Source organism: Vulpes lagopus, chromosome 5, assembly GCF_018345385.1.
Source record: "Vulpes lagopus strain Blue_001 chromosome 5, ASM1834538v1, whole genome shotgun sequence".
Taxonomy (NCBI): domain Eukaryota; kingdom Metazoa; phylum Chordata; class Mammalia; order Carnivora; family Canidae; genus Vulpes; species Vulpes lagopus.
In genome coordinates this window covers 73374533-73401256 of record NC_054828.1, presented here as the reverse complement: position 1 = coordinate 73401256, position 26724 = coordinate 73374533, and the positions used below count along the sequence as shown (strand labels likewise).

General features: G+C 52.4%; 2 protein-coding genes across 4 annotated transcripts in view; one reads left to right on the top strand and one right to left on the bottom strand.

Moving 5' to 3' along the window:
• Positions 1–4349, top strand: part of SNX27 (sorting nexin 27) — a 72646-nt gene extending 68297 nt beyond the window's left edge. Inside the window, exon 12 of the mRNA XM_041755260.1 lies at positions 488–4349. Coding sequence (XP_041611194.1) covers positions 488–535 — 48 coding nt within the window. The 3' untranslated portion in view covers positions 536–4349. The remainder of the gene's footprint in view (positions 1–487) is intronic.
• A 5008-nt stretch (positions 4350–9357) lies between these two features.
• CELF3 (CUGBP Elav-like family member 3) lies at positions 9358–23607 on the bottom strand. Of its 3 annotated transcripts, XM_041757567.1 has the most exons (14): positions 23571–23607; positions 22759–22864; positions 21592–21674; positions 16339–16387; positions 15803–15931; positions 15583–15662; positions 14612–14755; positions 14308–14449; positions 13888–14037; positions 13467–13532; positions 13048–13176; positions 12642–12785; positions 11827–11965; positions 9358–10229 (listed from the first exon to the last, which is right to left on the bottom strand). In XM_041757567.1, the coding sequence occupies exons 4-13, from the start codon at positions 16385–16387 to the stop codon at positions 11838–11840; spliced, it is 1161 nt and encodes a 386-aa protein (XP_041613501.1). In that variant the 5' UTR covers positions 21592–21674; positions 22759–22864; positions 23571–23607; the 3' UTR covers positions 9358–10229; positions 11827–11837. The 3 variants fall into 3 exon arrangements, with proteins under 3 accessions (XP_041613501.1, XP_041613499.1, XP_041613500.1); XM_041757565.1 differs by lacking the exon at positions 23571–23607 and having other exon boundaries at positions 22759–23560; XM_041757566.1 differs by lacking the exon at positions 23571–23607 and having other exon boundaries at positions 15803–15928; positions 22759–23560.
• Positions 23608–26724: the final 3117 nt, after the last annotated feature.

Here is a 26724-nt window from a genome sequence, read left to right as displayed (position 1 = left end):
ATGCGTGGGAAAGTTTCTGCTCCTGTTTTAATGTTGCCCATATATGCCAGTGGCGGAGCAGAATTTGGAAGATTCTGAATAATTGCTACTTATTCTCAAAGACAGTGTTTCTGAAGTTCAGAAGGTAGTCAGGATTATGAAAATTTATTTTTTTTTATAGTAGGAACCACACTGGTCTCTGAGAATCAGATCAGGATTCTCTCCCAGCTTTTTTCTTCCCTGCAACATGGGGCAAATGAGCCTCCCTAGATCTATTTTCTTGTCTTTTCTCATCTATAAAATGGGAAAGCTGATCCAGATAATTAATATCTAAGCTCCTTTCTGGGTCTAAAAGGCTGTGTTTGTAGATGGGAACTTAGAGGAAAGGCCAATCAGATTGAGTAATCTAGCCATACATTTTTCTCTTTCTGTCTGAGGCTGGCCTCCAGGTGGGAGGAGATGCAGACACCTCAGGCTTCCCAGTAACTGTTCTCTGTTTTCCTTTCAGAACATTTTCCAGATGGCGAGGTCACAGCAGAGAGATGTGGCCACCTAGCCTTTCCTCACCCCCCCTTCTCTTCACCTTCATCCTCTCACCCCTTTCGTCTTCTATGTCAGACAGAGTAACCATTAACATAAAAGAAGAGAGAAAAGGAAAAAAGTCATTATGTTCAAAAGCCCTAAACTAAATACTATTAATAATCCCTCTGAGTGTCATGTCTCTGGAATTGAGCTGGTAGAGAACAACAAATTGGTCAGCACCAGGACTCAGCTGAGTTAAGACAGGAAAATAAGCCCAACAACGCGCCAAAGGTATCTTTGTCCTTTCACCTGGGCCTCATACCAACAGACTCTCCTTGTACTATATTTTTAAAACTGGAACTATGAACTCCATCCATTTGCACTGTTCAGACATATATATGTATGTATGTAAAAATTATATATACACAAATTAGCTGCACGTATATACATATATATATTTCTTTTTAAATTTCATATTGATGGCAGTACCTTTTTTAGCTTGTGTTTTTACACACCTTTCACTAGAATTCATGACTTCTCTCTTGCTCTCTTTATTTTGAAACAAACTTTAAAAAGGAAAAAAAAAAAAAATTTTACCAGGAAAATACCTCTCCTCATGAAGGACTCAAAAAGTTTACAACCTGCTTGGGTTTTTTCCCCCCTTTTTTGTATTGAGTGAAAATTCTGGCTCATGGGTTGCCATAGAGTCTGAGGAGCAAGGAGCATAGTTTCTTTATCTTCCAAGAGGCTGCTGAGGAGGAGAAAGAGGAGTGTCTCTCAAGGGCAGCAAGGCTTACAGATCTGCAGGGAGAGTCTAAAGACTTGGTGTGGTCCTTGATTCCAAGACAACTTTCCTGGTCCATCTCTCTCTCTCTCTCTCTCTCTCTCTCTCTCTTCCACTCATGGCTTTCTAGCCACATTCCACATCTCCTCACTTCCTGAGGGCCCCACTCACTTCTGGGCCTCCACTGGCCTAGAATGGAAGGGAAGGCCAGCTCAGGAGGTGGATGCCACAGGAAGCTGAAACATTTTGTGGTTGTAATTTCCCATTTCCCTGCCATTTCTGAAGCAGGCTGAGTACTAGGGACCAGAGTTAAAGCCAATACCTTTAGGCACAAAGATTGGACTTAGGTAGTTTAGGCACAGAGATTGGACTTGGGTAGGGGAAAGGAAGGAAGAAATGCCTCAAGTACCTAAGCTCTTCCCTATCCATTCCTGACCAATAACCACCCATAACCATTACATTCTCCGTGGTTTCCTTAAACAACCATGTTGCGGAGGGATCTGACAATATCCCTCAAGGCCTTGGGGAAACTTGGAATGAGTCAGTAGTCTGTGCCAACCAAACCGGTGCCCATCCAAGCCAGCTGAGGACCCAGGAAGGACCAGTAGGAATATGGTTGATGTGAATTGGATCTCAGCTTTGAATGAATAGGAAACTGAAGGGAAGCCTTTTTGTCCCTCTAAGAGCTCCTCATCTCACCTTGCAGTTTGAGCTTTTGAGACCTGAGAGTTGCATTCTAGGACCTGAGGGCCGGGCTGACCAGGTGGGGCAGTACTCTCAGCCCCAGGCTCTGTAGATACTGCGTTGTGAGCTGAAGTTGGGCTCTGATGCAACAGAAACACATCTGTGAGCCTTCTTTTCTCTACCTTCTAAACAAAAACCTCATTGGGTGGCAGCTTTTGTTTAACTGGGAGGCAACCATGCTTGGTTTAACCACTCCATTGAGCAGTGGTAGGGTGGTTTGAAGTTTCTTTTTTGGTAATTTGTTTTTGCAGATTGTTGTGAGGCCACTTTTATTTTTCTCTCACTCTGTTATCCTGGCAGCTGCTTGCCCCAGGACAGTGTGGGATCGTACAGGACACTTGTCTTCCCTTTCCTTCTCCAAATCTAGGTAGAATCACAGAATGCAGAACGTAGGGATGCTGAATGTTTAAAGTTACAGAGAACGATCCTTGATTTGAAAGTTTTGATACAGGATTAAGTTCTTTTGGCTTAAATAAATTTAATAATGAGTCAAAGAGCCCTAGAAAAAAGATAAGCTGATTCTCACTCCAAGATGCTAAAAAAAGTTTTTGGCACCAGTTTTGTTTAGACGGTAAACATAGCAGCAGTTTGCCCCTATTTCCTCATAGTAGGAGAAGAATAAACAAATCTGGAGGCCATGCAGTATCCCAGTTACTGACCTCCTGTTGTGAGATGTGAGATGTGGGGGAATGCCGTTAGGATGGATGTCCTTGGGGTAGGTGGATGCTGCTCTGGTCCCTTCATGGCAGAGCATTCATTCACTTCGTGCTTTGGAGACTGGGCGAGAGCCCTGTAGGTATTGGCTTGTTGGCAGAATCTGTTTAGGAACAGCCCCTACTGTGGCTGTACCACTAGCAAAGCACCCATTTGCAGCAAGGAGGGGGAAGGAGGGAGCCCCTAGGACAGCACCTTCTCTTCTTCTACCCACAGCAGGCCTCCTGGACCAGGGCAGAGGTCCCTGTGGCTCCATAGGGTCAACATCTTTTTTTGCATGAAGCAGTGTTAGTGTGACACTCCTTTCCCACCTTGCTCTGTACTTCTTTCCCTAATCCCTGCTATCTTTCTTTGTCCTGGGTTCTGTCCAGGGAGCCATCTGCCCAGTTTTCTTTTGCAGTTTGTCTCTGGTGAATAGAGGGACTTCCATGCCCCTCTGCTTTGCCCTTGCAGAGCCAGCAGGATCTTCCTGATCTGTTGTCCTTCCCTTCTGCACCCAGTTTCTATCCTTTTTGGTAAAAGCTCCGAGTTTTGTATAGATCAGGAGAAAATGCAGGCCCTGAGAAACCTGTCCCTGCAGAAAGGTTCCCTTGGGTCATTCTTTGGGCTCTCTGCTCTTTATATTTTTGTTCTACTCTTCCATTTTCTTGCCCTCCCCTAGCCCTTCACCTAAGCTCAGCCCAGGTGTGTGCTCAGGGCAGCTCTTAGGCCTGGCCCATCTAGTTTCATTCTGTCATCACCCAGGCCGGTAGCTAGGTTATCCCCTCTTGTAGCTCCAAACCTAGTGCTTAGAGCAGCAGTACAGGGCATTGACAGGAGGGACACCTCTCTCTCAGAAGTTGCCAACCTATGGCCTGGCTCCTAGGCAGTTTGAGGGGAACTGCATCCTGGCTGACCTGGAGTCTTCAGACCTAGAAGGACTACTGTGCCCCCTTTTTCTCTTCATTGTGCTTTCTGGCTAGATCAGTTCAGCATAGAGACCGTTTGGGCTGTTGGAGCCCAGTACATTGCTAGGTTTCTTTGCCAGGCTGATTGTGTCCCATTGGCTTCCTTTTGAAGGGAGGACAATGCAGTTGATACTCAGGAGAGAGGCAGTGGATTTGCTTCTTCAACTCCTGTCTTCCAGTTCCACCTCCTGCCTTCCTTTCCCCTAACCTGAGCATGTCATGCCAGGCCTCACTTCTACCAAGACAGCAGCTCACTCCTCAGCAATAACCTCAAGTGTGGGGAATGCTTAGGGTTATGGGAAAGGACAGGAGAAAGAGGGGAGTTCTGTGGGTTTGAGGCACTTGGCCAACTGCTAAATTGAACACCAGTTTTATATCATGCCCCCTTTTTAAGCCGGTGAGCTGGGCTTCAGTTTCCCCCAGGCCATGCATACTTTTAATTTATTTGAGAAACTCTTAATTGTATTTTCACTGCAGTATCTTGTATTTTTTATTTGTGATTTAAGAAATGTGAAGAGAAAATACACAGACACATAATGGCTAACAGTGTTTCTTTCATTCCTTGTTCTAGAGCTAACCACTCTAAAATTGTTTGGTAATGTCACTTAGTGTAATTAATTGTAACATATTCTTTTAAATAAATTGATTTATTGATGAAACTAGTCTATGCCTTCCTAGACTACACATCCTTTGGGTTGCATGGGAAACAGTGAAGAGGGACCTTTGAGATTGGAGTTAGAAACGTCAGTCTGAAAATGGGAAGGAACACCTGACTGGTTCTCCAAGTAGCTAGAGGGGCAGTTTTTTGAGGGCAGAAGAAGAACCTGGGAGGTCCCTCGCCTAAAGTTCAGTTTCCTGTGGCTCCTTTGAAAATGCCTTCTCCTCCTCCAGATGTCAGAGTTGATTGTGCCAGAGCCTCCAAATCCATGGTAAGACTCACAGGACTCCTCTTCCTCAGCCTGGCAGAGTCTTTGGGACAGATCTTAGTACTGACCCCCTTCTCCAGCAACATGATATATACTATTATTCAAGTACCTCAGGAGGCTGGTCTCCCGAATCTGAACCTTGTGAGTGCCGGCATTATAACAGGTATTCTGGGTGGTTCATAGTCCTTCCTCTGCCCACACCCTGAGAATGAAGGTAGTCCTGAAAGTACTTTTATTTTACAGAGAAATCTCAGGTGCTGTGGCCTAATGACCTACTCCAAAGAGTACCTGCTCCTCTCTTTACATTAGCTCATGGGCCGAATCTGCTCTGGAAAGCTTAGCAGTTGTGTAAGGTCAGATATTTTTGTTATTTTTGTAAACGTTTTTTATTTTTATAACCCCTGACCATACGTTTTTGCTTCTTGATTGAAGACTGTAAAAGCAAGAACTAGTTTGTCATTTCTTTTGGCAGTTTAGGGAGAGAAATTTGTTCTGGGTCTCATTTACTCAGCCATCAGCATTAAATAATTGGAATCTGATAATGATGAAATAATTTTTTTTTCTTTAACAAGGAAAAAATCTGTAGAGAAATAGAAAGTGGAATCCCAGAGTTGGATTACAGAAGTTTAAGTCAACAGACATTTACTTATTGGCTATCTGCCACGCGTAGGGCCTCATGTTCCATAGCACAGCAGATACAAAGGCGAAGTAAGAGCCATTGTTCCAGCTTTCAGCCCAGCAGAGAAATGAGAGATTTATGGAATGACACAATACGCAGCAGTGGAAGGTTGAAGTGCCATAAGACTAGGAAAAAGAGAGGGAAAAAAAGACCTATGGATGAAAGAAACTAAGGAAATCTTCATGAAGAAGGTGGCATTTAAGCAGAATTCCAACAAAAAGGTTTTCTGCAAACTTTGTTGAGCTGTTAGGTGCCTAACACTTGTAATTGGGAATGAAGAGCCGTGGTGGGGAGGGGAAGGATCAAACATGTCCAGATGAACAATGAATAGTCCTATTTGATTAGACCTTAGGGATGTGTAGGAATAATAAGATGGAAGATGAGGCTTTGAAGAGCCTTGAATGCTAGAGTGAAGTGTTCTACATTTTTTAAAAACAGCATTGTTTTTTTTCAATCAGCTGCACTTTAGAAACATTAGTGCTTCAGAATACATACAAAGGATCAATTAGGACACTGCTATGATTAGTTGATAAGTGGAGGCAGTAATAATTGAAAGGAGGGACATTGGATGTGAGAAAAAAATTGTGGAAGTAAAATCTTTTGTGATTTAATAACATTGAATGAATGTGTCAGGAGCAAAACACTCCCAAGGTTTCATGTCTAGATGGCTAAAAAATAGAAGTATTTAAGAGTTGGAAATAGGGAGAAAATATTTTAGCTTTGGACCTATTATGATTTAGGCATGGGTGAGAAATCTATATAGATATAGAAATACAGATATATAGGTATATAGATATATAGATATATCTATCCAGAAGTTACTTCTCAGTTATTTACTGAGGGCCTTCTAATGCTCTGGGCACCGTTGAGGGTGATGCAGATACAGTTGTAAACAAGGTGGAAGATGGACTCAGTATCCATCTGTGAACGGATCTATAGAAGACTCCCATGTAGAAAACAGGTTGTAGGACGGCAGGAGGGAAACGACAGAAACATGAGGATACCACAGGGCTCTGGGGTGACTTTGGACTCTGTGGCCATGGAGATAGACAGATGTGCGAAGGTCAACAATATATTTGAGAGAGAGGACAAATAGGGCTTTGCAGCTGGGTTGCCTAGGAGGTGTGAGAGGGTAAGCAGTAGTGCTGGATACTGTGAGGAATACTAAGGGAGAAAGGCACTACTCTGACTGGGTTCAGGACAGAAGTTCAGTTAGAAACGCACTGGTGGGAGTCCTCATCAGTGGATGAGAGGATGCAGTGTATTGGGAGGGAGACCCCATCCATGGAGGGCAAGAGGAAGCTGCCTCATTACTTAGGGAAGAAGAAGGCCCAGAGGATGGGAATCTTGAAAGGACCAGATGCTTGGCTCAGGGTGACTCAAGTTGTCAGACTTGGAGAAGAAAGTGAGTCTTGGCCACAAGTGGAAACGCCTACAGTCGCAATACTAGAAGCCAAGGCTGTGAAGGCTTTGACATTTTAGCAGGAGAGTAAGAAGACAAAGGAAACCCTCCAAGTTGGGCTGGTCCTGCAGGGTCTCTGCCAGAGGAAATGGAAACACCTTGCCTGACGTTTGTGCATTTCTCAGCTCTCAAAATCTGGCCAGGGCATGGGGCTGCATTGGAGGAATTATCCAGGGCTTTTCCTGGCCACACTCTCATCCCTGGAGCCCCCCTGACTCAGGAGGATATTTTTTTAAATGTCTCTTTTCGTTTCTATAAATTGGAAGGTTTATCCCAATCCCTCCTATGAATCTGTCAGCTCCACTCTTCTTGCCTTAAATTCTTTTCCGTTTCCCTTCTTTTTTTTTGCTGCCATTGAGCATTTTAGAAGTAGCTAAGTTTCATGCTGCTTGGTCTGACTTAGGGGATCCTATTGTCCTCATTTCTTATTTCTACTGCTGCCCCATTTCATTACTGCTCAGAAGAGATGGTAGTGAGCTTTGAGAGCTAACAGAACTACCCTACTTTATACCCTTCCTACTCTATTTGAAGCTAATATGATGCCTGAGAAATTGGTTTATTCAGAATACAAGTTCGAAGTTTCCATTTCTGTCTGCAGGTGCCCTACGTTTTGCCATTAAAGTACCTGGAGATGATGGGCACTGGATGACGTATGGAATTATTGAACTACTATATTGTATACCAGAAACTATATAACACTGTTAATATACTGGAATTAAAATGATTTTTAAAAAGGACCTGGAGAATCCCTGCCCCCAAAATGTTTTCTTTTCCCCAAAAAACCCCTCTGTGTCTCCATCTTCATCATTCAAAGACTAGGATTTTCTCTCCTGCTTTTCTCTCCTGCTTCTCTGGAGAAAATCTGGCTAAAGTGTGTTGCAGGGAGGGGTGCAGCAGTGAGCAGTGAGACAATAAGTAGTTTCCAGTGTTTGGGGAGAGCTGCCTGAGAGCAGGGAGGATGCCAGGAGGAGGAGACTTCTGAGTCCTTTTGCCTCCCAACTCCCACATCCTTGGAGAACCCATCAGTCAGTATGCCACTCTGGGAGATGCTCTTCAGTCTAATATTCACCTTCTATCTTTCTGTCCTGACCCAGAAACTGCAGTGAGGCCATGGCAAGACAGTTCAAGGGAAAATTCTAGTGTTGATACCAACTCCTGCTATCCTTGCAAACATTTTTGCCTGTCTGTGACCACACACACACACACACACACACACACACACACACACACACACACGTGTATTTGAGATTTCAGATTCTTCTAGCCACATTTTCTTCCGAGTAAGGCCCCATGGCAAAACAGTTCAAGGGAAAATTCTAGTGTTTGATACCAACTCCTGCTATCCTTGCAAACATTTTTGCCTGTTTGTGACCACACACACACACACACACACACACACACACACACACATCTGTATTTGAGATTTCAGCTGGATTCCTAGCTGGATTTTCTTCCTTCTGAGTAAGGCCCCATCCCTAATCTCTGCCAATCTAAGAGACTTTTTTTCCTGAAACAATGTCCACAGATATGTTTCTAGTGCACTTCACATGTTGCTTCTCTTTTTACTACTCTCAGTTTGGGGCAATTTAAGAGGTCAAGGTACAGGTCTGAGGTGCAGGTGAGCAGTGAGGATTTACACAGCTTTGTGCTCTGGTGGAACAGCTCTGGCCTAAGGCTGGCCGGGCTGGAAGGTAAGCAGGTGGGGGGGGGGGCTTAATAAGGGTGGGGGTAGCAGATTGTTGCAAAAAGCAAATGGCCCAGGTGCTGGCCCCCCCGGTGAGCCCCTGAGCCTAACCCCAGAGTAGTTTACAGAGAAGAATTTAAGAACCGAACTGGAGGGACCTTAGGGTTTATGCAATCCACTTTCCACTTGGTGGGACTCACTGCCACAGCCTGCTTGATACTTGTTGGGATCTTTGCCTTGGGTCAAAAAAACAGGTTGTTGACAACACCTGCTGGACAAGACCATCATGGGCTCTGGAGTCTAACGTACTGGGCCTCCTTCCTGCCGCCCATCCCTTTGTAATTCTAGGACTCTGGGGAAGTTGGTTACCCTCCAAAGACCTTATTAACCTGTCTGTAAAATTGTATCCTGCCTCCCAGAGTTGTGGCAAGATTAAATGAGGAAATGCACACTGACAGCCTGTAACAGAATCACAGAGCAAAAACTTAGCTCCCTGTATCCCCACTGGTAGGTGCAGGGGCAGCTCACCCCCATGAACAAGGGAGACCTGGAGATCAGGAACAAGAGAGTCCAGTCCCAAGCCTTCAGAGGGGCAGGGCTGGATATGGGAGAGGCCTGCTGCCCTGTTTCCTTCCTGTGCCTGGCGTTGCAGAGCATGTGGAACTAAACCCCAAGGAAGGGTGAAAGAGTGTCATCATGAGCCATGGTTAAGGTCTCTCTCCCAAATCTCTCCCCTCCCCTTCCCAGCACGCAAAAGTCCCTACCCTCAACTCTCCCAAGACTCATTTGATGCTTTTAAACTTTTTTCTTTATTTAGACAGAAAAGACCAACTCTTTAAAAGTAAAATGCAATAAATAAATAAGTTAAGCATAGAGAAGTGTCTGAAACAGACTCCCCAGTCTCCCCTTACCACTCCCACCCCCCCCCCACCCATTTATGTCCCCTAAAACCTTTTCCTAAAGAAAATGATCAGGTAATAAACCCTTGTAACCCTCCCCACACCCATCCTCCCAAATACCCAATTACCCCCAAAGCAAAGGGAGAAATCAAGAGAGAAAAAAATCCAAGGGAAACATTGTCTAAACTCCCAGAAAGAGAGATGGCAGCGTCCGGGCCGGGCCGGGCTGGATAACGCACGGGTGGTAGTGGTATTTACACGGAGGGGACCAGCAGAGACTGTAAACATTTTTAAGGGTTTGGGGAGGTCTTTTCCTCATATGAAAGGAGGAGGGTCTCTGTGGCTGACTGGTGGCAAGGCAGCCCTCAGGGCTCCCCCACACCCTCCTTAGAGGGGGCCCATGGGGGAGGCAGTGAGTTTTAGGGCTGGGAGCCCAGGGTTCAGGGATATCCTACCTCTAACTGAGGGTGGTAGGGAGTTTGAGAACCAGCTTCTGAGAGACCCCTAGTATGGGGAAGAGGCTAGGGCGAGGGTGAGGTGGGGAGTTTGTGGGAGGCCCCTCTACCCTTCCAGGGCCACAAGCCCGCTGGTGGGGAGGTGAGTGTGAAAGCTGGGCACAGGAGGTCACCGCAGGAGCCCCAGCAGAAGGCAGATACCCCGGAGCCTTCGGGCCTGTCCCACGCTCCCTCACAAAGGCCAAAAGGGCACCTGGGAGCAAACAGGCCCTTCAGGAGGGCGGGGTGGTGGGAGTGGGCCACGGTCCTGTTCCCCCAGGGCTGTGAAGCAGCTTTTGCCCCAGAGCCCCATCGAGGCCCGAGCAGGTGTGCAGAAAGGGCTGGGACCACGTGGGGCGAGGGGTTTGGTGCCCCTTCCTCTGGTGTCTCCAGACCTGTGAAGGAAGGAGACACGGGTGACGCTGTGGCCACAGTCCCCGGTGGGGAAGAGTGGCTGGGCTGGTGGACGCAGCCCAGGAGGGAAGGGGACCGCCCAGAGAAGGCAGGGCGGTGGCAGAAAGGCCTCAGCTGCTGGACGGGGGCAGTGGTGGCTGGCGGGGACGGGAGGGAGCGGCCCACCATATGAGAAACCCAAGGATATCCAGAGGAGATATTCACACAGCCCAGGAGAAGAAGAGCTGGAAGGTATGGTGACAGGGACTGGAGGGGACGAAGCAAAGGAGTGAGACAACAGGCAGGCAGGCAGAGAGAGCAAAGAGAAAGGAGAAGGGGCAGCAGACAGACGGACACCTGGAGGAAGAGCAGGGCAGCCAGGCTGGGACCTGGGGCTGGGCTTGGGGCCGCAGACTTGAGGGCTGGGATCCCCAGCCCCTAGACCGTGCTCTCATTCCTTTTCGGAAAGGAACAAAGAAAGCAAGAGAGAAACGCACAGAACACAGAGCACAGTCACCAACCACTGTTGACCAAGCACATCCCGCGAGCTGCCCCCGGCCCTGACCCTGGGCTGAGGGGCGCTTCCCTCCGCGGCCCCCTCCCCAAGTAACGAACAATCGGCTGCAAAGACAACACGCTCGTTCCATGCGACTTACAGGGGCCCGGAGCGGGGGTCCGGGGTGGGGGCTTCGGCCGACAATAGACACGGGCCCTGGGCAGGGGGGCCCCCAGGGTGGGGGGGATTAAGCAGCCAGGATTGGGGGGAAAGGGGGAGAAACAAAATGTGGGTATTGTTCTTGGGTTGTGTTTTTTCAGGGGTTTGGTCCAAAGGAGATCAAACAAACACAAAAGTCACCAAAGCTCACAGCTCTGTGGCCATGAGGCCAGGGTCGTGTGGGTAATGGGTAGAGGGGACCCAGTTAGTGAAATGCAGGCCGTCTAGCATTTTGGCCTTCTCCACCTAACTGGAAGCTGCTCCCAGGAGGCCTGAAGCTTGGACTTCCCCAGTCTATCCTGTGCACTCTCCACTGTCCCATGGGTCTACACTACAGAAGAGTCCACGGGCTATGCTCCCCGGAGTCCAGGGCACTGAGGGCCCGATGTCCCCACCTCTCAGGAGGATAGACAGTCCAGGAGCTATGATTCTAGAAACCAGCCTCCTTACTTCCCCAACTCTACTCCCCTAATTCCATTCCAACCCAAAGGAAAACCAGAAAAAGAGAGACACACAAACACATGGACACTGACCAGACAAACAAGACCAGATACTGAGGAAGACCTGGGGAGTGGACACAGATATAGACAGACTCGGCTCTCTCTGGGGTCACTGTGTGTGTGTGTGAGTGTGCACACATGTGTGTGTGAGAGAGAGACTGACTCTGGTGACTGAAACATGTACATGTGTGTCTGAGAGAGAGACTGACGTGGGTGACTGAAAGAGCAGAAGGAGCTATACCAGATCCCTTCAAGTGCCCAGAGTCAGGGGTGGGGTGGGCATCCCTGATGCTGGGGGGACATGGGGTAAGGGATAGTCCAAGTGAGAGCCCTGGCTTCAGTGTGAGGGAGATGAAGAGGTCACAGGATGGGAACAGGACCCACCTGGGGGGCCCTCAGTAGGGCCGGTTGGCATCCTTAGGCCGCTTTAGCTGGACTTTGAGGCGCTTCATGCCAATCTGGAAACCGTTCATGGCCTGGATGGCAGCCTGGGCACTGGCCGGATTGTCGAAACTCACAAAGCCTGAGATGAAAGGGGCATAAGGCCCAGCCCAACCCCACCTGACTCGCCTGTGCTTAGGGCCAGAACCTGCTTTTTGGTTCCCCGGCACTGCCCAACTTCCTCTCAGGATCTTGAATGGCTGGCCCACAGCAGGCATTTGGTGGGTAGCTGCTGATGGGTAGGTTGAGTGAATGAATGCAGTGCAGCCACTCACATGCACTGGGACATTCTTTCCGGCACTCTTTGAGGGGCAGCCCTTCTCAGCCCAGAGAACTGTGAACCTGCCTTTTGAAAACACCCCTTGTGGCCCTTCACGACTTCCCACACAGGGAAGACCAAGGCTCCTCTCCCCTGAAGCAACCTTTCAAGACGAGGCAAAATACTATGCTCCCTAGGCCTTCCTCTCGGAAGCCAGACCTCTCATTCCTGAGCCTCTCCCAGGCCTCATGGAGCATGAATTTGACCAGTGCTCATAGAGAAGAGTGAGGCTGCAATTTTGGGAGAAGCTGGGCCTGGGCAGCAGCAGTATGTGATGCCAAGAGGGTAAGAAAGGTTCTTTCCCACTCTTGATCATCTGGATTTCAAAGTTTGGGCCCACTGTGACCAAAAATGCCTTCAGATGTCTTGGACCTTGTCCACATTTGGAGTTTGGCAAAAATGGTGCCATAGTTTATCTTTTGGATCGTCATGTTCTTACCAAAACACTTGCTCTGATTGGTGGCCCGGTCAACAAAGACTTTGGCTGAGATGACGTGGCCGAAGGGGACAAACATCTGGAGGATCTCTGAGTCTGTGAACTCCTGGGGCAGGTGGTAGATGAAGATGTTGCAGCCGTCAGGGCCTGGGTGGCAGCAGAGACAGAGGAAGAGCTCAGTGATTGGGCAACACTCCTGGGGCCTGGGCCCCACAGGGAATGGGCCGGGAGGACCCTCCAAACCCAGCCCATGGCATGCAGGCCGGGGCACCAGACACCTCATCCCCACTCGCTTTCTTTCCAGGTGTGGAGCGAGCGACAGGGAGCCCACAGCCCATGACAAGGGCGCTCCTATCCCTGGGGGCTCCCGGCCAGGAGGAGCACTCTGGGAGGAGCGCTCAGGTCACACCTTCCCGTTGCTGCTGCTGCTGCTGCTGCTGCTGCTGCTGCTGGGGAGGAGGAGGGGGTTGCTGGGCGACCAGGGCAGGAGGCTGTGGGAACGCGGGTGCCACCAAGCTGTAGGCTGCTGGGTAGGCTGCTGGGGTGGGAGAACAGAGAACTAGTGGGGGGGGGTCTTGAGATTCCTAACCTGGCCCCCAGGAACCCCTGACCAGTCCCACAACATCCAGCCCAGGCCAGCAAGGGGGATGGGCAGAGAGGTGCCACAGAAGGAGCCACTTGGACTCTGGGCACTGGCCCCTAACAGTAGGTCCCATAGGACCAGGAAGGAAGCCCCAGGGGGTAGCTGGTGCCAGGGGCAGCTGGCAGGGAGCCTGGAAAGCCAGCCTGTCCCACACAGTCCCTCCCATCAGGGCTTGGGCTCCTCACCTGTGTAGTGCTGCATCCCTGCGTAGGCCTGCTGCAGGGGGTCCACGGGGGCCGCGGGGCTCTGGGCTGGGGAGAGCAGCACCGACTGTGAGGGGGGGGCAGGATGCAGAGCAAAGGCCAGGCGGAGAGGGTGGGTACTGCCTCCCAGGGCCCGGGGGTGACAGGAGAGCATGCAAATGCACAGAGCCACAGGGAGGAGAAGGCAGAGCGTGGAGTGTGTGATTGGCTATGCAACTGCGGACTTCACTCAGCCTCAGCTTGATGGCGGGCAGGAGCATCCCTGCCCTAGGATGACAGGGCAGGAGAAAGACCTGATGACCCAGAGGCCTGGAGAGGGAGGCTGTGTCACGGCTGCCCACCGGCAATGGGAGCGGAGGCTGGGATAGTTGCTGGATGAGGGGGGGCAGGCAGAGACCCCCACCTGGGTAGGGGTGAACCCCGTTGGGATACAGAGCATCAGGGGCAGGCTGCCCGGTGGGCTGGGTAGGCACGGGGCTGTAGCCGTTGACGCCCAGGGCAGCAGGGATTGCAGACACGGGCGTGGCAGCGATGGCAGGAGGGGTGCTGGTTCCTAAGGAGGAGAAGGCGACAAAGACAGAGCAAAGAAGCAGGCAGACATGCACACACACACACACACACACACACACACACACACAAATGCAGAGGACCAGTCAGCAAGTCTGAGGGCAGAAGGGAGGAAGCAGGCCACTCTCACCCCTGAGTCCCTTCCAGACCCTGTGGCTTCCCTGAGCAATGTGCCCCCCACACACACACACTATGTGGTAGTTCATCTCACCTGTCCTGTTCACACCCAACCCAGCCTGCCTTGCTTGGGCCTTACCTGAGGATGGGGTGATGGGAGTGGCGATGAGGCCATTGGCATTGATGGCAGCCATGTGCTGCATCTGCACGGCAGCCATGGTGGCCATGGGGCTGAGGTAGGCACTGTGAGCCGCTACCAGGGCCGCCTGCTGCTGCATCAACTGGGGGAAGGGGAGGAGAGGAGGGTGGGGCCAGGTATCCCACACCCAATCTGGTTCCCCTCCCAACTCTGGGTGTTGGCCTTGGGAGAGTGGGGACTGGTCCTGGATGCCAGGAGGAAACAGGGATGGGCCAGGCCCAGCATCCCAGGGGTCAGTGCTCACGGCCTGGGTGTAGGCGCTGTAGGCTCCAAACTGCAGTGCGATGGGGCTGAACATGCCCAGCTGGGTAGCCACCTGCTGCATTCGGCGGAGACCTCGCTCCTTCTCCGTGTCAGCAAACTTCACCACCAGGCTGGATGAGGCACCCTGGGCATGGGCCACGCATGTGGTCAGAGGGACAGGATCAGGATCTCTCCTCCCAACAGCCCTCAGGGCCTGGCCTCAGTTCTACCCCTCCTGGCCCAGCTTCTTTGGGAGGACAGCCACATTGCACCTCTGTCACCGGGAGGATTTTAATCCCAACCTCCTCCTGTGCCAGGATGTGTGAGAGACTAGAAAAAGCTGAGAAGCTTGAAGGCGTGTGCTTGAAAAGGGAAAGGCCTACTGGAATCCAGAGGGCATCCCTGGCTTCTCTGTGAGGATTCTGAGCTGGAAGTTACCTCCAAAGAGGATCAAGCCACAGCAAACGTTTCATCTCAGGCTGGTCTGCCAGGAAGCTGCCCTAGACCTGTACCGTGACTTCTATCCCCACACCCCAAACCTCACAGTGTGCTCAGAGGAGAAGCCTTAAATTGCAATACCACCCTGCACTAAATAAAAACCAAACCGAAGCACAGGGATTGTTGTAGAATCCTAGAGTCTAGAATGCAGCTCTCCATTCAGTGTTGCATCCCTTTGCCCAAGTTCCTGCTAAATGCTTGCTGGGCATCTGCTGAGGGAGCTTCAGAGTCAGCTAGCTCCGTAGGAGAAATTTATTCTGCGGGAAAGCCCTTCCACAGTGCAATCTGCTAATGTGCAGAGAGCATAAGTGTTCAGATGCCCAGCCAGGGAGGGTAGGGTGGGAAGATGAGAGAAGAGACAGGAGACAGAGTGGCCAGAGAGGAGTGCAGGGTATGTGGGCTGGAGGGGATGGGTGAGGTAGGGGTCGGAGGTGGGGAGCGGGCATCTAAAACATGGATGTGAGTGGGGCTCACCGGCAGGGTCCGGCTGCTGTGAAGGGTGTTGATGGCCGCCTGGGCCTCAGCATGGGTCTGGAACTTCACAAAGGCGCAGCCTAGAGTAGAGCATCCAAGAGCAAGAAGGAAAGGGTGAGTGCTCCCCGTCAAGGGCCCCCACGTCCTGTTGCCCAGAAGCCAGTGGAGAAGGGGCAGGAGGGCCAGAAGGCCTGTTGAGGAAGGGGCAGCAGCCAGGTACCTTTGCTGGTGCCATCTGGCCCCCGGAGCACAGTGCACTCGTCTATGGTCCCAAAAGGCTCGAACATCTTCCTGACGTCCTCATCTGTCTGCTGCTTCCCTAGCATCCCCACAAAGAGCTTCCGGTCTTCTGGGGGGTAGGGCACAGGATGAGGGGGACATTCAGGGTCCCCTGGCTGCTTTCCCAACTCCATTCCCCCTGGGACAGGCTGAAATCCTGCCCTTTACCCTCAGCAACTCCCTGGAGCTCCAAATATTCCCCTCCCCCGGGACTCATGCTTCCAGCGTGTAAAATCTGTGATGTTGGGGGAAATGGGGTACAGTTACAGAGTCCTCAGCCCAGTTCTGAGGGACTTGCACTTGCACTCCAGCTTCCCTACAATGGGCTGGATGACATCCCCTCTGACCACACTGACTTCAATCCCCACCTTGACTGGGAACCCTTTGGAACTCTCAGATTTTCTTTTTCAAGAGAGGTTGCACCTCACTGCTCCAAGCCCTGGGCCTGGGTTCAAAGTCCAAAGGTACAGAACCTACCTCCTCGGCTCTCGCTGTCGGCTGGCTTGACCTGGATCGGCCTGTTCATCTAAAAGGAAAGAAGAGAAGGCACTGCTGGGGATCTCCCCTGAACACCCCCCCCAAGAGCCCTCCCTAGGCCCGGAGCTGCAGAGGGGCTAGAGAGAGTGAACCCCAGGCCCTAAATTGCTGATGGGAAGGAAGGGATCGGGGTTTCATCTTGTTTAGGATTAGGACCTGAGGGGATTAGAGGCATTGGAAGGTGAGGATGTAGGGAGGATGCTCCTGGGGCCAGCTCCAGGCTGTGAGGCCCCAGGTGACTTGGCCAGGGTAAGTGATGTTTTCTTTAGGGGGAGAACGGAACTTCCTATAGGACATGGGTCCTGAGGCAGAGCCCAACTGAGGGGCTATTCAGCAAGAGCTGCTTCAATTTTACAAAGTAGGGGCAGCAGAGGCCACTCCATGAAGGAGCCCCAAAGAAGACTCTCAACCACTGCACAGATGCCCCGACTTCCTTCTGACCCCCAGAGGTGTGTCTGCTTCTCTATCTGCCCCCCTACACCCCGTGACCCCAGGGGGAAGGCTTACTCGGGCAGCACAAAGGGAGCAGATGCCCAGTCTCCGTGGCAACGGGAGAATGCGCGCCATGGCAACCGCCCACTCAGCCTGATTTATCCCTCCCGTCGCCCTGGCGACCGTGGTGACGTCATCACTTCTGTTGCTCCACACACCAGGAGAAGGAGTGGGGGGGGGGTGGGAACAGGGTATGCTGGGGGTGGATTCGGTAGGACTGGGAGGTGGGGGAGGGGCTCAGGACAAGCTTCCTGATTCGTGTTGAGCAGGCTCTGCAGGGCCACACTGTCCCCTCCCTGCCTTCCTGCTCCAGATCAAATCCTTGGAGTCTGGCAGCTGAGAGGGCTCTGAAGCAGGAGCTGCTGTCCCATGCTCCTTTGACATTCTCCCTGTACCCTCAAGTTCTCCAGAGCTCTCCCTTCTCTTTGCTCCTGCAGCATCTCCCTTTGTTCAGTCTCCAGTGGAAATGCAGACACCCCCCAGTTCCACTCTCTGTTCTTGTCTGGTGAGAGGGCTCAGCAATGACTCCAGCAGGTTGATTTCCTTAACTAGGGCAGGGGACATCTTCGGAACTGGAGGGAGGGGAACGACTCAGCATTTCGCGTCTGAGTCGCGACGCGACTAGACCATGGGGGCCGCACATGGTCAGTCACCCCACCCTCTCATTTGACGGTGGGGCAGTCCGAGCTCCAGTGACCAAAAATAGATATTAAACAAAAGCAACCATTTATCTACATTCTGAGGGGGGCTACGGGCATCCTCAGGAAAAGCACTGGGTTGCGGGTCAGGAGACCCTGCAAGAACTGGCTCTGCCACTCTCTAGCTAGGTGACCTTGGCCAAGTCACTTCTCTCCTGGGGCCTCAATTTTCTCATCTGTAAAACCGTGGGGGTGGGATCCCTGGGTGGCTCAGCGATTTAGCGCCTGCCTTCGGCTCAGGGCATGATCCTGGAGTCCTAGGATCGAGTCCCACATCAGGCTCCCTGCATGGAGCCTGCTTCTCCCTCTGCCTCTCTGTCTCTCATGAATAAATAAATAAAATCTAAATAAAAAACAACAACAAAAACAACCATGGGGCAAATCAGGTGGTGGCGAGTCAGGTTCCCTTCAGTTCTAGAGTTCCAGCTGTGGGTCTTGTGTGTCTGCTTCACACAGAGAAATGCCCCCTGCCCTTTCTCACACCAACCCTTTTCTCTGGTACGGACCATTCCAGTCAGTGTGACTGACTGGACTCTGTGGTGAGGTATTCCCAGCCCTGGATCCAACCTAAGCCCCACCTCCACGGACACTCCTGTCCTGACCCACCCCCACTTAGGGATCTGAGAGCAGCTGGCTGGGGGAGGTGGGGAAGAGTCACCCAAATCCTCCAACCAATCCGCCCCCAGCTTTATCCTCCAGCAATCTGGGATTATCCCATGGAGGTTCAATCTCCTCAGGAGCCTCTGTGTGTGTGTGTATGTGTGTGTGTGTGTGTGTGTGTGTGTGTGTGTGTGTGTGTGAAGCCCAGGGCCCTCAGTCTTGAACCCTTCTCCTCTCTGTATTCTCCCTAAAGCAATCAAGAAGTGCCCCTGGGCACTCAGCACTAGCCATAACCCCTACAGCAGAGGTAGACTGAATTAGGGTCTGTCCACAGCCTCAGGGAATTCCTTACTTGACCCTAAACCCTTCCCCAGATGCCCCTAGGTATTTGCTATTCTAGTCCGGGTGGGGACCCTGAGGTCCAGGGAGAATCAATGCCATTCCCTTGCTGCATGGCGGGCTCCCAGGCACAAAAATAGCACCTCAATAAATATCCACAGCTGATGGGAATTTGCACAAAGACACACACAAGCGCATAGGCCGCAGTGCAGACCACAGTGACAGAAGGCTCCCCTCACTCCCTCACAGCTAGCCTCCCTCTGTGGCCCCTAGTGACCCAGGCCAAGGCTCTCCTCCTTGGCCTGGCACTTCCTGTGGGGAGCTCGGTCTTTGTTAGCTCAGCTCGGCACACCTGCCCCCTCCCCTGAGTCCAGCTGGGCCCTGTTTACCTGGCAACATGGAGTCGGGCACTTCTGCTCCCTAGCCACCACCAGCCAGGTGATAAGCCCTCCCCAGGGCCTCCCAAAGAAGAGGCTATTTATATTCCACGTATCACTGAGACCGCTCCCCACCGCCAGCCTGGTCATTCATAAGGCCCTCATCCTTCTCACCAATAGCAAAGACCCCACTGCTCTTCCTGTAAGGAAGAGCTCACATTTCCAAAAAATCTAATTCTCCTGAGGTCACAGGTCTGCTGCCTGCCTCCCTGGCTTCAGGCTTCCTTCCGCCCAGTGTCCCAGACACACACAGAGTCCTTTCCACGGGGTCAGAATTCACTGACCAACAGTAAGCGGATGCAGCCCATTCCCCAGAGTGGGATTTTGGCCCAAGAAGAGCACATCGGGCAGGCTAGGCAGAGGTCCCTCCCACACCACCTCAAGGAGGCCACACCCTTGGGACAGGAAGAATCCAGTGGCCTGTGGCATAGCCCCTCCTGGGAATGCTCCAGGGAGAAAAGGAAATGGGGCTTGACAGCCACAGGCCCAGCCTCCATTCTTCCTTTCTGCTGTGGAAGCATCATCCTGATATGGTGGCACTGGTGACAGAGACGGGGAGAAAGGAGAGAGGGCTGAATGCCTCCACTAAAAAAAAAGCCTGTATTAGGGCAGCTGCTTGGTGCAGTCAGTGGGGTGGGTGACTCTTGAGCTTGGGGTCATGAGTTTGAGCCCCACGTTGAGTGTAGAGATGACTTAAAATCTAAAAAAAAAAAAAAAAAGAAGAAGGCCTATACTATATTAGGAGGGTTTGGAGATTAGATAGCAGGAAGAACTTCCCACAGGGCTGGCACACTGAACCCACATGTGTGTGCGCGTGCGCGCGCACACACACACACACACACACACACTGAACAATTGAGGAAATAACGCTGCCAGGAGGGCAGGTGGCAGAGAAAAGACCTGGGGCATACAAAGGGTCAGGGAGAGTGGGCGCTGACATCTGCTCCCCAAGACGGCTGGTCTGCTCCCCTAGGCTCCTGGAGGACAGGAGCTCCATCCCCTGCTGGAGGTCCTGTCAGACCACTCTGGATCCTGCCCCCAGGCCTTGGTGTCACCTGGGAGCTCGCTGGCTGATCATTAACCAGGCATCCTTCTCCCTGGGCCCATATATATATACATATATATATATATATATATTTCTTTTTTCCCCCCAGGAACGGGAGGCAGAGCCTTTCCACATCGCCAGGCCTGCCGCTGCCGACCACAACCAGAGCCCTGCCCAAGCGCGGGTACAGCTGGGAGGAGGCCAAGGCGGCACCCCTGCTAGCAAGACCAGGAAAAGCCGGGATGAGGCCATGGAGATGAAAACTACCGATTTGTCAGGGTCTCCACAGAGAACAGGAAAGCAAGGAAAGTTGAGATGTGACGTGATCGAAACCAGGCTTCCCAGGGCTGCGTGTGCCCACACCCACACACCCGGGCCACGTGCACACGCACGCGCACACGCAGGCTCCCCAGATCCTGAGCCTACTCACACACACCGAGGGTCCTCGGTTCCGTGGGCAAGGACCCTTCAGCTACCCTGCCACCGGCTAGGACAGGATGAACTGCGAGGGCTGAGGGCCACAGGGTGGGTGTCACAGACCTACCGAAGGCTTGAAGTTGGGAACAGCTGAAGTGGTCTCGATTTTCCTGGATGCCCCCACCCTTGTTGCCCATCTGTTTGGTCTATTTCCCTCCCAGGAAATAAAGGAGAATCAGCCCTTTTTCCCATTTCCCACACAGGGGAAGGGGTAGAGGTTGTGACACATGTGTCTCCAGCACCCAGGCTGGGCTCAGGAAACGTTTGCTGAAGGGCCGGATGGGGTTAGCTCTCAGGACTACTTCCTGGGCCTCAGGGGCAGGAGACAACAGAAGCAGGTAGACAGTGGAATAGAACAGGACAGCCTTCCCCCCTGGCTGCATGGCTGGAGGCATCTCGAGATTCTCTCTCTCTCTCTCTCTCTGTCAGCCCAGGCCTGGGGCAATCAGCAAGGCTGTCCCAGAAGAAAAGCAACAGAGCTCAGACTCTACAGGAGAGAGGCCATGTCAGAGGGCACCTCTGCCACCTTGGACACCTTTGCTGGTCAGGCCTGATCCTCCGCAATGATGTCCACCCATGCCCTTGCTCGCACCCCCAGCCCGGGCCGGCCCAGGCCCTGCTCCACCCTGATGCCCAAAGCTCTCCCTGGGAGGCACCAGGTGAGTCCATCAGAGCCCAGCAGCCAGCACAGAGATGCTAGTCCAGCAGGCACCAGCCGCCCCTGTCACAACCAGACATCCCACCTTCAAGAGTGCCTGGGTGCCTCCTGCTTACTTTGCCACACACTTGGTGTTCAGAGTCTGTCCCCACGCCTCCCAACCAGCTCCGTTCCCTAAGTGTTGCCCCATGAGCAGGTTGGGAAGTGGGGAAGGGGCTGCATCTGCTCCTTACAAAGGTCACATTTGCTCTGCTAACCACTGTCTTTCTTCTCTCCAGGTAAAAGAAGAATGGATCTCCAGCAAGAAAGAGGAATGTTAGAAGGAGAGGGGGCTTCCTAGTGATGAGAAGAGGTAGAAAACAAGCTCCATGTCTCAGGAAGGTGGTGAGCCCCTGACCCCTTCCAGGGCCCTTCTCAGCCCTCTTGCCTTATAAGTATAGGACTCACCCCTGGAAGCGTCTTCTGTTCGTGCAGGGCACTCTGGGCCTTCAGGGCTGAATCGCGGGCACAGTATGTCAGGAAGGCACATCCTGAGGAGGAGCAGGGGCAGAGGAGATGGGGTTGGGATGAGTCCCCAGTGTCCCCTCTCTAGAAGATTCCCTCCACCATGAGACTGAGGACGGATTGTTTCTTCTTGCCGCCTTCTGCCTGCTGGAGTTGGGAGGTGTCTGAGAGGGAGTCTCTGGGTTGCTGAGCTCAGGGCAGAGACCCAGAGCTGGGAGGTTTGTGTGGTGGTGGCACTGGGAGAGGGGGCTTCGTGTGGGGGCAGAAGGGGCCTGTGGTTGCCAGACAAGCATGTGTGCCCTGTGACTTCTTTCCTCCTTAGCTGGCCTCTTCCGTTTTGCCTTTGCCTCCACCTCCCTCCATCTTGCTCCCTGTCACCCCTCTCCTCTCCCATTTTCCCTATTTCTTCATCTCTCTCCAACTCCTCAGGAGGCAGGTACAGGGTGAAGCATGGGAGAGAGGGGAAGGAAAGGGAAGAGCAGTTCCCTGCATGTTCCCAGGCCAGTGGAGGGGGAGGCAGTGCCCCCCAGCCCCTCCCCCCAGCTCTCCAAGTCCTGACCAGGGCCTGACCTGGCTTAGCAGGAGCACACAGCCCTGGACAGGCCCAAGGAGTGCCTCTGGCTGGCTCTCTGAACTTCCTGCCCCACACTTCCAGATCCACACCCTGGAGCTTCCCTGCAAAGTCCACGTCCATTCTTGCCAGGATGACCCCCACCCCAATAGTGTCTAAGGCTACTAATAATCTCAGGCGTGCACACACACATGTGCACACACACACACACACACACACACCCCCCTGCCTGGCTCCTTATCTCCCAAGCCAGATCTCTTGGTCCCCCATCCTCCTTTGAGTTCACCCACAACATCACCCCCTCATCCCTGGGATCTAACATCTCTGTGTCCCCCAGGAGGCCCCCCTGAGGCCTGCATCAGAGTCCCCGCTTGCTCACCCTGCTGCTCTCTTATGGCTCCTCCATCCACTCCTTATCCCTGAACTCTTCCCATCCACATCAGCCCTTCCCAGCCGCTCCAGCCCTGCAAGCTGGCTTCCCTTCCTCCCAGTCTCCTCTCCCAGCCCTGCTGCCTCCGCAGCCTGGCCTGACCCCTCACCCTTGTGCAGCCCGGTGTACTTGTCCTTGATGACAGTCAGCTCGAAGATCCGACCAAACTGTTCGAAGATGGGCTTCAGGTCCTTTTCCTCCAGATGCCTCGGGATCTGCCCCACAAACAGCTTGATGGCATCCGGCTCCTTCATTGGGGCGGCCCAGGAGGAGGGGCCCAAAGGCCTGGGGGAGCTGCCCAGCGAGGAGGCAAGTGGCGGGGGCCGGAGCCCAGCCGGGGCTGGCTTTCCCTTTGGCCCCAACCACAGTGCTGAGCAGAGGGGCAGCGCTTCACACAAAGGAGGCCCAGGGAGTTGAGGGCTAGGGGTCAGGGGTCTAGGCAGACACTGTCATGCCACCAGGGGGCATAGCCCAAACAAATGATCTTCCTCCCCGAGATCTGGAAATATCCCAGGATGGGGGTCAGTGTGCTCAAGATCTGGGGGGTGAGAGGGGTATCAGGGACGCTGGGAGCTGGGGTGAACAGCTGGAGTCGGGGAAAGGGCCTGAGGAGGGTGATGGAGAAGGGGGCTGGGGGTGGCCAGCAGCGTGGGGGGGGGGCACTCCTGATGTGGGGCAGGTGGAGCTCTCGACGGCTTTCCCGGGAAGACACCTCCCCTGTGGCCGATCCTTCTGCTGGGTCCGAAGATCCCTGATGCCAGATGCTTGGTCTCTGATGGCGGCAGGGCTCTAGGGTTCCCTTTCGCCCTGCCGCCCCCCTTCGGGTCCTCCCCTCAGCCCCCCTCCCACCCCACCCTGGTCCCCGGGCCTGTGCTGCTGCTGGCTGCTCCCGCTGCTGGGGCTGCCTGCTTTCCCGGTCACCTGGGTCCCGGAGCTCTGCTCTCCGGCCGCGCTCTCCTCAACAAAAACCTCCCCCCTCCACACCCCCCTCCCCACTCCCACCTCCTTTCCCCTGACATCAGTGATGTCAGTCTCAGGGGTGGAATACAAATTCTCTACCCTGGAGAGGGACGCACAATCCAGACGAGAGCCACGCCCTCTTTCTATCTCCTTCCTCTCTGACTCCTTTCCCGCCCCCGCCCCCGCCCCCAGAAGAGCAGCTGGTCCTGTTGATAATAACCCTTCCCCCATCTTACTCCCCAATCACGAGTTGGGCAAAACACTAAGATGGAGAATTTATAGAGGAGCCCTAAGGTGGGGTCCATTGTTCCGGGGGCTGGAGCTGTCCCCGGTGCTGGAAGCGAAGACCCAGGAGAGGGGAGCAGGGGGAGGAGAGGGGAGCCGGCATCTGGGGAGACTGAGTGTGGGGAGCCAGGGAAAGAATCCAGGGACAAGAAAATAGCAGAGAAACGGTTGGGCAGGTTGGGGGTGGGGAGAGGAGGGAGATGTAGATGGGGCGGGAACAGGTCTCAGAGCCTGGGGGAAAGGGCAGAAGAGGACCCGGAGAGGAGAGGTGGAAAGGGGGGCGGGGAAGGAGGGAGCGGGTGAAACGAGCACAGAAAGAGAACTGTGTATTTTCCAGAAAAGGATCCAAGTAAAACTATGTCTTGCTGGCATTTGCCAACGCCCCCTTCTCTCCCTCTGGGTGGTTTGTGTGTTTAAGTGCGTGGGCAGGGAGGCGGCGGTGGTGACGACTTCCAGAGCTAGCACTTCTAAGCTCCTTGAAGACCAGGGCACTGGTTAATTCAACATTTCACTGTTTGGGGTCTAGCACAGTGTCTTGCTCATACGTAGCTGCTCAACAATTATTTCTTGAGTAAACGGTTGATGCAAAGAACCTCTGATAAGAGCAGATTCCTGATTCCTTTAGGGGAAGGAACCACAGTTGGCAAGCTCCTGTTTAGGGCAGAGGAAACCCAATTTCCCTTTCCCCCCCTCTCCCAGTTAGGTTCCTTGAGTGGGACTCTCAAAGTGAGTCAGGTAGCCAAGAGCGGTGGGGGGAGCACATTTGGGGGCCATTATTATCCTGAACAACTATTCCTTTTATGGAAAATCTGTTTCGCCCCTAATCCCAAGGGAGCTTAATTCCTCCAGGCACTGGACCCACTCACAGTACCCTTCCAGGCAGGGAGTACCTGCTGCCATCAACTTTCCTGAACAGGACAGTCCTTGTGGGATGCCCTGTCTCTCGTCATTCCTTCTTCACCCCAGAGTGGGGCTGATGTCTCTACAGTGCCACTGGTGTCTCTGAAATGCATCCCAACTGGATCCCAGCAGCCGCCACTCCTCAGCTATCACAGCAAGCAAGCTTCAGGAAGAAAAGTAATAGTAATAGCCCTTAGATGACACTTAGGGTGTCCCAGGCACATTGTTCCAAGTGCTTTATATTTACTAATTTGTTTAACCCTCAGCACAACCCTATGATGTAGGTTCTACCATTATCTCCAAATAAAGACAAGGGAACCAGGGCACCAAGAGATAAAATGGCTTGCCTAATGCCACACAGCTAGAAAGAGGTCTCCATGAGGCTGAGGTCCCGTGAGACTGGGGTCCCTGGGAGGCTGGTTCCTGAGTCCTGACTTTAACCCCCACACCAAATGCTCCCTGTGGGAATGGGAGGAGTTGTTAAGCCTGGCTTTCTTCCTCTTATGTCTTCATTTGAGCCCTGTGTGAGAGATGGCCTTTCAACTGCTTGTTTCTCTGTTGAACCACCTTCCATCCCTCCTTAGTCTGGGTTTGAGTGTGTGTGTGTGTGTGTGTAAATACAATTACACTTCATGATATGGATGCCCAGGTCCCCCCAGTTGGGCCACTAAGATGGGGGTGGGGTGGGAGATGGTAGAGGACCCAGTACTGGGTGGTCAGAACACGTGATGGCAGTGCCAGGGAACCAGGAGTGCAAACACATCTGGAAAGTAACTTTCTACTCCCTACTCCACCCTCACTGCTCCTTTTCTTCCCTCCTAATCTGATCTTAGTATTTATGGAGATGCTAAACAGATCGTACCCTCTGAGGATGGAGTCCAGGAAGACCCCACAGCCCTGTTGATCTTGTTACTCTGTGTCTTGTCAGCAGATCTGCTGCCCTGCTGCTCATTCAGGCTTGAGGCTAATCACATTAATTGAAATATTAAACATTTACAAAAATGAATTATAATGAACTCTCCTCGTTCTTCCTCCCAATCAGCAATGGGGGTGGGGTGGGGAGACAGCTGCAGGCAGCAACATGCTTCCAACCCTTTGCTTACTTTGTGGTCCCCAGATGGAGGCTTCCATCTGAAAGGAGAGGCAGGGCTAAGGGAAGAGTGGGAGCTTGTGGCAGGCCATCCTTGCTGGGGACTGGGGGCACATCTCTGTCCTGTGCTGTAACTCCGGGGTGGGGTTAGGGGAACCTTATAACTCAAAGGCCCATTCTGGGGGATGCTCTCCAGGAGGAAATGAGGATTCCAAGCCCTAGTTCTCCCAAGGTCCTTTCTCTTTCTGCCATCCCCAAGCTCACCTTCTTTCTTACTCTTCTGCACTCAATGCTAAGCTGCCCTACATAAAAAGATTGACTTTATGAAGGCAGAGCTCTACTCCTAATTTAGATTCTTAGAAAATGAATAATTGGGATCTTTTTCAGAAAGGCAAAATGTAGTGGTGGTTTATGTGGGCAGAGTGGCTAGTACCCAAACACTTGCTGGCCTCACCAACTGAAAGCATAGTGAAGCCACATGCAGCAGAAACCATGAGACTACATAAAGAATCTACTCTATGGTCTTCTTTTCCTTAAGTGGCTTCTGCCTCAGATAGCAAGTAAGACAGGCCAACACCATGTGGAATAGTGAGGACTGAGGTGCTGTAAGAAAACAAAAGTAAGTTAGAAGTAGCCTCTCTTATTTACACATAGTGGTATTTGTGTCATGGGAAGTGCTCAGTCAAGAAAGGCTTGGTTGATTCTCAAAGTGTAAGACCACAGACTAGCAGAAGAAGGACATTACTTATTTTATGCACAGGGATGGGAAGATGGAGAAATTTTACATATTTATGCATGTGTGTGTGTGTATAGATTTGCCAGTCCAGACCAGCAGTGTTT

Coding starts and splice junctions, on each gene's coding strand:
- CELF3 (XM_041757565.1), bottom strand. CDS start 22,903: ATGAAGGAGCCGGATGCCATCAAGCTGTTTGTGGGGCAGATCCCGAGG. Junction 16,388..21,591: donor AACAGAAGACGCTTCCAGGG/GTGAGTCCTATA, acceptor CTTTCCTTTTAG/ATGAACAGGCCGATCCAGGT. Junction 14,038..14,307: donor TCCCATCACCCCATCCTCAG/GTAAGGCCCAAG, acceptor TCTCCTCCTTAG/GAACCAGCACCCCTCCTGCC.